Source organism: Nyctibius grandis, chromosome Z (assembly GCF_013368605.1).
Source record: "Nyctibius grandis isolate bNycGra1 chromosome Z, bNycGra1.pri, whole genome shotgun sequence".
NCBI lineage: Eukaryota > Metazoa > Chordata > Aves > Nyctibiiformes > Nyctibiidae > Nyctibius > Nyctibius grandis.
The window spans coordinates 62,445,512-62,455,902 of record NC_090695.1 but is presented as its reverse complement, the minus strand read 5'-3'; the positions used below and the strand labels follow the sequence as shown (position 1 = coordinate 62,455,902).

General features: G+C 39.1%; 1 protein-coding gene across 2 annotated transcripts in view; it reads left to right on the top strand.

Moving 5' to 3' along the window:
• The first annotated feature begins 201 nt into the window (after nucleotides 1-201).
• FBN2 (fibrillin 2) overlaps nucleotides 202-10,391 on the top strand; it is a 191,112-nt gene continuing 180,922 nt past the window's right edge. For both annotated transcript variants that reach the window (XM_068422044.1, XM_068422045.1), the window contains exons 1-5: nucleotides 202-422; nucleotides 1,271-1,353; nucleotides 5,144-5,242; nucleotides 5,828-5,923; nucleotides 8,314-8,409. In XM_068422044.1, coding sequence (XP_068278145.1) covers nucleotides 202-422; nucleotides 1,271-1,353; nucleotides 5,144-5,242; nucleotides 5,828-5,923; nucleotides 8,314-8,409 — 595 coding nt within the window. The remainder of the gene's footprint in view (nucleotides 423-1,270; nucleotides 1,354-5,143; nucleotides 5,243-5,827; nucleotides 5,924-8,313; nucleotides 8,410-10,391) is intronic.

The following is a 10,391-nucleotide window of genomic DNA, read 5'->3' as shown; positions in this document are numbered from 1 at the left end:
TTGGTATCACTGTGTCCCGCTGACGGCTGCAGCGCCAGGGCAGGCTGGGGAGGAGAGAAGAAAGAGTTTCCGCGGCTGAAGCCTTCCCCCGACAAGGAGCGGAGCCGTGCCCGCTGACGGCGGTGCGGGACAGGCACACCTCTCCGCGGCTCCCCTCCCGCCGCCGCCGCCTCCGCCGTTTCCTAGCGGGGCAGCCGCAGGATGGAGAGACGGCGGTGGCTCTGGGTGCAGCCCTGCCTCCTGTGGCTGGGCTGCCTGGCGCTTGGGGCGCACGGAGCAGCCGGGCAACAAAAGCCGCCGCCGCCGGTCCGCCCGGCGGGAGGAGCGGGCGGCATCTACCCCGCCGCCGCGTACCGGGAGGAGGGGGCCGGCAGCGCCGCCGGCCTGGTCCGCAGGCGAGGACAGCAGGACGTGCTCCGCGGGTAGGGACGCGCCGCGCTCGGGTCTCCGCCTTCCGCAGCCTGAAACCCCGTCCCCGCTGCCGCCTGGCCCCGCGGGCGGCCCTCCGCGCAGCGGCGAGCAGCCTGCTCCCCGTCTCACACCCGAACACGCCTGTGGTCTTCATTTTTACCTTCAGTACATCCCACCCTCCAGCCCCTTTGTATGACTAACGAATTGTGATTAATTGAACTTGGTGTTTTGTCCTTGTCTGTGAAATACGGTCTTCTAATTAGTGCGATTATATTAGAAGCAGACGTTGTGTGGGGCTACATTACAACTAACAGATGTACCACACTGGGCTTTTTATTAAAGCATGTTACAATATTAATATACTTTGACATTCACTTCAGCTTCTACTGAGAAACTATACAAGATCTGTTTTTTCTAATGTTTTGAGGAGTTCTTGGTAATTTGATTTAGTTTATTAATCTTCATGACCAGTCATCCCTTCTGTCTTGTGGCAGGCGGCAGCATGAAGCCAGTTTTTGTAGCAAGACTTATAAGACTGTGTATGAATGCAGAGCCAAACTCATCCCTTGCATATCCTTGATAGTTCCACCAGGGATAAATGTGGCCTGCTGTTGCCTAGTCTGCCTCTCTGCTTTATACTAACAAGTCGAACTAATACAAAATAAAATGCCTTGGAACTTAGAGTGGAGAAAGATTTTGTCCTTTGGGGGAGGATTTTTTGGAGGCATCTTTGCTATACACTTTTTTTTGTTTGTTTCATGCGACTGGTTTCTACCATCGTGTGTACATAAAACTTTGGATTCTATTTATTCTATTCTGATTTATATTTTTGTATATATATTTATTTTTTGTGTGACAGGCCAAATGTGTGTGGCTCTAGATTCCATTCGTACTGTTGCCCTGGATGGAAAACGCTCCCTGGAGGAAATCAGTGCATTGTTCGTAAGTGTCTGACTTCTAAGTTTCTACTGCCCTAGGGGTAATAATAAAAATAAATATTCTTCTCTGAGTTAATGCTCCATCCAGTACAAGAAAAGAGAATTCAGCTCTGTCTTTTGCCTTATTTTTAAAAAGAAGAAAAGGGGGAAAAAAATGGTGGATTTACAGGTCCATGTTTCTTGTAATGGAAAGATTGGCAAATTGCTGTATTTTCTTTGGTGTGCTCATAAGAGGCATGAGTCCACTTAGTTTTTTAAAAAGAAGAACATGACAGTGAAGGAAAAAACCTTCCATAAATCATCAACTATAGGAACAGGAGAAAAAAAAGCCAAAAGGTCTTGATATAAAGCAAATCAGATCTGAAGTTCTGTGAAACTTGTGTGCTAGGTTTGGAATTACAAGCAAATGGAAAACTTTTGTACATCTGGGGTGCTTATTCTCTTGCCTGTCATTTTTAGTTGTGTTTTAATAGCTATAAAGCATGTAGACTCAGATTACTGCCTGGTGATAATAGGTACTGTGCTGACAGATGTGGCTGTTGACATGACTTGGCAAAAAAAAAAGGGGGGGCGGGGCATATCTGCTCAATACTCTGGGTAGGGAGTGTTGTCTACCTGGGAAGGAAATAAGAGAATTAAGTTGAATTTTCTGTCTGTTAGATACAAGCTGATACTAGACACATGCTTATTATAGTCCTTTAATTTTAATGTGAGTCTGTTCCCACTCATCCTAGTCTGTCATCATCTCTTTCGCTAATAAGTATGCTCAACTTCAGAATTCAGGTTCAAGAACATGTTGCCCTTTACGTGTTGCCCAGGTGTTTGTAATCCTTCATCTAACAAACTATAGACATCCAGGACTAAACTAGGGAAGGAATGGGTGGCCAGCCAAGATCTTCCAAACTTAAAGGTGACTTTTGGGCTGTTGTCTTATGATTCAGGACTATCAGCCTGTTCACATCTGTTCGTTTTACCTGAGTAAATTTGACCTGCTAATATTTCTTATAACTGCACCATGTATCACTGATTTTCATCTAAGGCTGACCTAGCATTTCCTAGCAAGGGTTAACCATGTCATTCAGGGGAAGATGCTAGTGTCGATACCACTGTGGAATAAGAGGAGATCCTCAAAATGTTCAGTTCACATTTATAATCTCTTACAATATTGGCTTACTTAAATGCAAACTGGAGTTTTAAAAATGGATTTAAGCTGCCTAATATGCTGTTGATAGGTTTTTCAAATTCATCTGGGTATCTAGCTCAAATGAAATTGCGAAGAGACAATGATTTAGGTGCTTTAGAAATCCTTGTAAATTATCCTTAAATTGTGACTCTCGATGCCTCTTAAAGACTTTGGTCTCAAGTCTCTTCGCATTCAGAATAATTTTTAACTTACTATTAATTTTTGTGCACAAAGGACATCTTTTACCTCCTGTTTACTTACTGGAGCTTAATTGCAGCTCTCTAAAATGTTTGAAGGGTAAATGATTTTGCCAGACCATCTGTAAGATTGGCTGTGGATGCTTTTCTGTTTGTAGTTTTGGTGGGTTTAAGAGTACAGATTTCTATGCTCACATGAAACATTTGTTGAGATGATGGTCCCTCTAGCAAGAGCTATTTAGCTAGACAAAGCCTTCTGCACAGGATGACAGACAAGCTGGCAAACTTTTTATTGGAGATGCGTTGGTTATAAGTAGCGCAGATTGTAACTGATGGTTTAAAGTATTATTTCATGAAGAGAAGTCTATGAGCTAACAGTAGGTCAACAGGAAACCATTCTGACCTTGTGGTGTTTTCAGTGGTAACATGATGATGGTCGTTGGCAGTCTGTGACATATTTATAATTAAAAGTGATCTTTTATCTAAAAAACAAAGGTCTGGTTGAGTTTACTTTAGATAAAATAAACTGTACTGATGAAGCCATATTTAGAATATGCTTTCAGCTATAGGGCTTTCAGTTGATAAAAAATTGTTCCATAACAGATAATAACTAACAAAATGGTATAAACGTAGACCTCACTTAACTGGGAGATTGAGCTATGTTGTACAAAGGTGGACTGAACAGCGATATAAGGAAAACAGCCCTGTCCCCTGTGTTTGTGAAGTGCTCTAAATCCAAGTCCCTTTAACATCTGCTAATGGAAAAAGTATTTTGTATCAGTTAGTGGTATTTCAACTAAATAGCAAAATCCCACAAACTCTTTCACCTCTCATGCCTTCCTATTTAGGACATAGTTGTAGAGGAGTTTAACGACACATATAGATGAGACACATTGCATCTTTTCGATGCCCAAAGAGTGATGTCAGTGGACCAGTAATGTGGCTTTGTCTACTCCTCTCCTGTAAAGAAGATGTGGCCTTTATTGGAGTATGTCAAGTAGGACACCAGTTTACAAAATCTGGTCTGGTTTGGTCAAGTTCAGCATCAGTACAGAGCTGATTTGGTGGAGAAAGGGTAAAAGGGAGCATGTAGATTTTGCAGGGGGCATATTTGAATTCTATAATGGGGCAAGAAAACTATTTGCTTCCTTATGGGAGTTGCATCTCATTTATGCATGTTTTTCTGAATCACAAGTGGAGCATAAGCATTCTGGGAAAGGTCTTATCTCTGCTTCTTTTTTTTTTTTTTTTTTTTTTTCCCCATGTGTATGGCCAGGTGTTTTTTTTAAATTTTCTTTTAATGTATGTAGACAGGTTTTTTAGGTAGTCGCTATATTCTTGGCAAATTACCTACCAGAGGTGTTTGTTCCTTGTAGTACTTTAGTGGAGATGTGCTTCCAGATTCTTTGATTCTCTCAAAACCTCAGAGTTATTCCCAAAGAAACTGTGATTCTCACTTGTTTTTTTGCTTTACAAGCTGTCTCCTGCATGATACGTGTTTTTTGAGGTCCTCCTGTGCCGTACTGGCTCTTAATGCTCTCTTTTGGAGTGTTTGCTAATCCAGAAGATTATTTAGATGTATTCAGTTGTCTCGCCGTTAGAATCTGGATTTAGCCTTTAACTCTCTTCTGGTTCTATTGTTCCTTTGTGCAGTGTAGCTCCCTGGCTCGTGAGTGAGAAGGGAAGGTGCAACTTTAATGCATCAGGGGATAGCGCAATGGCATGCAACTTATGCACACGTAATACGGTGCGGACAGGTTTCCCTGAGATTTATATAAAGTTAGTTTCTAAATGACAATGTGGAAATTTGAGTACAGAAAACTGTATTTAGCGAAACTACACAAAATCTGGAAAGCCCAGCATTTGGACATTGACTTCCCACAAAACAGCTTTGTGTAAAGGATGGATAATCTTAGAAAAAAAGAGCCCCTAAAATGCATCTAAAATAGCGACTATAAGAGAGAAGCCATACCATAAATTGGCATTTATAATCTCTATTGTTTATATTCATTCAAATCTTGGATACTTGGTAAAGTTTTCTACAGGTCTTGTGGTCTAAAATATGTAATTTTAATGATTTTATGTTACTTGTGTAATAGGCTGGTATTTCTAATTAGGGAAAGAGTTGATTATCTGGTTTCAGTGGTCAGGCCAGTGTTTGAATGTGCTGTGTTTGATTCTGTTTGTCTTTAAATTTGTCAGAGATACTGATTATACCAAAGTTCAGTTTGCTTTATTTAACTTACAGTTACTTTTGCATGTATATTAACTGTCCCAATGAACTGAGCATTCAAGTGTTGGGGTTTTTGTTGTTTTTTTAAAAGAAGCTGTTAACATACTTTTAGCCTTTTCCCCTGTAGTTTAAGACTAAGATTACTGTTAATCACTGTCTTTTTAATTGTGTTCTTCCTCAGCAATTTGTAGAAATAGCTGCGGTGATGGATTTTGTTCCCGTCCTAACATGTGCACTTGTGCAAGTGGACAAATATCACCTACTTGTGGATCAAAATCTAGTAAGGACTTATATATTTATTGTCATTAGAGATTTCATTTTAAGTAGGTCTCTTTCAATATCAACTCAAAAATAACTACTGTGTAAATTATTTTAAAATAACTTGTCATTATTGCATACACGCGTGTAACTTACACTTTGTTATATCTCTAGTTTTTGATAAAGTTTGATATACCATGTGTGCATATTTACTCTGTGTGACAAATTGAAAAAAATATGTGTTTAAAGAGATAAGCAAGTTTAAATATAAATGTGTGTGGTATTAACATTTTCATCAAGTCCATTTTCCTTAAGAAATGAAGATTGTCCAGCCTCCAAGATAATTAAAAGTTCTAAGTTGTTAAATATAGTCATGGAAAACTCTAAAAAACCTGTTTGTGGTTGCTTTTAAAGTAATGGCTGACTAATAGCTACAGCTTGGACAGCTTTGGTTACAAGAATACCCGAGTGTACGCTTAAGTACATATAGCATATATTGTACGAGGCTCGTGTCTACTTTCAGATGTCTCTGTTTTTATCCACGTTTGCTTCCCAATATGGTGTTTTTCCCTAACACTGGTGTCTCTCTGCCTCGGCTCTGCTGCAGTACAACAGTGCAGCATCAGGTGCATGAACGGTGGCACATGCATAGACGACCGTTGCCAGTGCCAGAAGGGCTATGTCGGAACTTACTGTGGGCAGCGTAAGTAACTACTCTGTTGCATCTAAAATTAAATCCACGCAAGTCCTGCAAGTTAGCCTTCTTACTTTAGGTAGAGCAGGAAGATAAATAAGCTAATAGACTGAAATATAATGAGAAGCCTGTGAGAAATTTAATGCTGTTTTGGCACATAGTGTTTAGCTGAAAGTCAGTTCATGCATGAAGTGCATTTGTAATCTCTCAAATTCAAATTAGGGATCGAATGTCACCAAATAGTTTTGGAAAATCCTTTTGGAGCAATGGCAGTATACATCCTTACTTTTCTTACCAGATGATCACTAATTTTTAATTCTCTTTGACGAAGTTTCTCCATCTCAGAAGAACAGCTGAACTGCTAAGTTAAAGCATATTTTTCTGTTTTCTGCTTGACTAAGGAAAAGCTTTGGAATACCTTTTTGGTTTGGCAGACAAGCTAGAAAGTCAATTATTTGCACAGCTCTACCTATCACAGTATAGTGTTTACAAGCTATACAAATTTAGCAAACAATAAAAGTCACTCGAGGCTGCAGGGATGAAGACACTCAAGTGTATTCTGAGGCCAGCTGGCTACTAATTAGCTGATAAATTAATTGCTGAATGTAGTCTGAAGGAACTAGACACAAACAAAAGGCAGCTATGCAAAGAACAGACTGAATGGTGTGGAAGAACATCTTTTTGTTTTAGTAATTTTTGCAAATGCTAGAGAGCACTCTTCTTCTTGCTTTAGTTCTACTTGGATAAAATGCTGCAAAATTTTAGGTAATAATTGTAATCCTAAAATGTGACCCTAGTCACAGATTTACTTTTAAGAGTTGCTGTCTCCTTCCTGCTAATTTTAAGGTATTGGATCAACACCTGAATGCTCTCAGACAGGGCATACTTCCAGTGAATGAATGAAAAGAGGACTGAATTTGCAAGCAGTGACTCCAAAGCAATCCAGAAAATCTGAGCAAACTGTAGAGATAGGTCTCAGTGTATAGGATAGTTAAAATTTCAAGTAAGACTGAGTATTTGTCTTCTAGACACAGTATGGAATAAATGTCTGAAAAACTTAAATACGTCTTTATTTCTTTTTACTAAAATGTAATTGTGTCTTAAATCTGCTGTAGTTAATTGTTTCACTAAAGTGTCATCATCCATTAATTCAGTAATGTAACACATGCAGAGAGGTATCTTCATTTTGTGAATACAATATGCATTCTCAGTAAAAAATAATTCAGTTTTATAGTTCATGATAAGAAGTAAGGCTTTATCACATTTGCACATAGTGGTGTATTTTATGTTCGCCAGTGTGATATAGGAGGCATAAGTACGTTTTTTCCAGTTTGAAATATTTACCTTCTCTAGATTGCTGAGGGTCTTTTGCACTGGATACTCAAATATGTTACAAATGCCACCTTCAAACTGGGGAGACCTGCGTAGGAAGGCATGCTAGAGACTTCTAGACCAAAATATCTTTGCTGTTGTTCAGAGCCACTTAAAAATGGTGGGGCTGTACTTTAGGGTGAAATACTTTGATTTGGAGCATGTGCTAGTTCTGAACAAGGCTATATGTCCTGGAAGCAATGAGCCTGAAAATAGACAGAATTAGTTAGTTAAAGCACTCTTTTAATGGTATTTTTCAACCTCGCTGAAGAACTGCCTTCCTTTCAGTTTGAGAAGATTTCAGTGCTTTGGCAGGAGGAGGCTTTGTTCTTGATTCACACCGTTGATAAATAACATGAATGGGTGCTCCAAAGTCCCACAACTGCAAAGTACCTTCTCCATCTATATATACTGTGGATTTATATCCCCCCAAAATAGTTTTATTTCTTGATGGGATCTTTTAGGAAACACAGTTTCTGAAGGTACTCAAAGATAAGTTAAACCAGTAATTCTTTTCCCTTGCTCTAAACATCACTTCCACCAGCAGTATCAACTCTGAGCGCGGAATTATCCGTCTTGGACTCACCAAGCCTCCCCTCTTGAGAGGTTTGTTGCTGTTGTGACTGAATAGCACAACTTAATATGCTCAAAAAAAACCTCGAAGTAGTTTTTATCTGCTAACTTTGTTGATGGATATAAGTTCTTATGTTTAGTGACTAGAGCTGCACAGCTGTTTAAAAATATACGTTAAGTTAAACATCTGCTAAGAATCTGTGCTGAATATTATTAATTAAGCAGCTGCTTGCAATTAGCATTAAACAGGTGCTAATGGAATTTGGGCTAATGGAATTTGACTTGAACAATCATTATTGTTGAGGATGATGGGTCGGAAGGAGATCAGTTTGATCTTCAGGTCCAGAAAGACTTAGAGCAGTTGAAAGGAAAAAAAATTGTTTTTGAATACTGCATATGGTAATCTTTGAAATATCATTACTATAACATTTAAAACTTTTTTTTGTTAATTAAAGCTATCTGTGAAAATGGCTGCCAGAATGGAGGACGGTGTATTGGACCTAATCGCTGTGCATGTGTCTACGGATTTACTGGCCCTCAGTGTGAAAGAGGTAAATAAATAAGGAAATGATGAGCGGTTATATCCAACAATACAGTATGTACATGTTTTATGCTGCATATTTTCTGGCTGAGCTAGTAAGCTTCCAGTAAACCATTTATTATTTATAATTGTAGAAAGCATCTTCCTTTTTAGGCTGGTAGCATTTCAGATTGGCAAGTACAAAGCTATCACACTTGGTAGGAATTTGAGCTAACTTAGGCTGCTTATTTTGTTTGTATAATAGTTAAAAGATGAGCTATCTTTTGCTCTCAGCTACATGAAATAACATTACAGCAAAATTGCTGGGCGTGTTAGATTTGCGTAAGTGTAACTAATTGAAGGATTATTTTTCTGTATAACATGTCTTTCATAAGAGGAACTTGGGAAGTTGTTTGCTCTGGTTGGTTCTATCCTATAGGAGAAAGTCAAGAGTTGGAGTGAAAAAATAACCAATTACCGTAATACTGAGGTAAGTTCCTAAAACCATTCTTATTCAAGAAAACATCTTAGACATAGTTTGACTTATAGTGCTTTCATGAATTGGGGACTAAACTAGGAATTAATTCTAAAATTTTATGGAGAAATCCCTCAGCCTTCTTTTATGGGCTTAGATACACTGACAAAGTCAGTTTTAATGATGCTGAACAAAACATTTTCAGTGTTACACTGTATGATAAGCAAACAAATAATTAAGGCACTAAATCTGTGTATTGTGATTTAGAATAAACGTGCTTCCACTCTCAGAAATCTATATTTCCTGCTTTTTAATAAATCAGAGCATTGTTTGTATTTTGAAACCAAGACTGTGGAAATATAATAATGTAGAACTGCTCAACATTAGATATAATTGTAGAATGTATTCTATGTGGATCAAACTGACAAGTGTAGCCCAAATTACTGTCTATTTAGAGTGGATTTTTAATGAATGGATATAGTGAGGATTGCTTATCAAAACAATGATGTTGTGCATCCTTTAGCATGAAGTTTTAAAGAACAATCAAAGGTGATGTTGAATAGCTTAGCAGAAATATTATTCTTTGTCTTTCTCCAAGTTGGTGTGTTTGTCAATACGTATTCTCATCAAAAATGGTACTGAAGAACTGAGCATCCATAGTGTGAAATTCTGAATGCTAGTATGTGTTGTTATCTTACTCCTTTAAAATATTCAAAAGGTTGCCAATACTAAAAAGGGGGATGGGATCATTTGCATTAATAGAAAGTCACATTCTTGATTTACATTAGCAGTGGACGAGACACCTACTCAGGGCAGAAGTAGACTTCTTAGATTGATAACATAATTTAAATCAGAAAGGACCTCCACAGGCCATCTAGTCCAGTACCCCCTCAAAGCAGGTCTAATCAGATCAGCCTGCTCAGGTCCCTGTCCGGCCAGGTTTTGAACACTTTCAAGGATGGAGATTCCAAAACATCTCTGGACAACCTGTTCCAGTACTTGGCCACCCTTCTGGTAAAAAAAAGAAAAAAAAAATCCCTAATACCAACTAGTATTTGTTGCCTCTTGTCTGATTGCTGTGAGCCTGCAAGAAGAGTCTACTTCAATTCCTCTGTGTCCTCTGAGCAAGTAGTTACAGGCAGCAATAAAGTCCCTTTGAAACCTTCTCTTCTTAAGGCTGGGTGAACTCGGGTCCCTCAGCCTCTCCACACAGGGCAGTTTTTCCAGCTTCCTGACCAGTTTGGTGGCCCTCCTCAGGCTTTCTTCAGTATGTCTATTTCTTTCTTGTATTGGGAGTCCAAAACTGGACACAGTACTCTGATGCAGCCTTACAAGTGCCAGATGGAGGTAAATGACTGCTTCCCTGGATTGGATGCTACACTCATCCTGATACAGCCCATGCAGCTGGTCTCCGCTGCAAGGGTACACTGCTGCTTTGTGTTCAGGTTGTTGTCTACTAAGACCCGCATAATCCTTTTCTCAGAGCTGCTTTGCAGGCAGTTAGCCTCCAGCCTGTGTTGTTCCATCAGATTATTCCA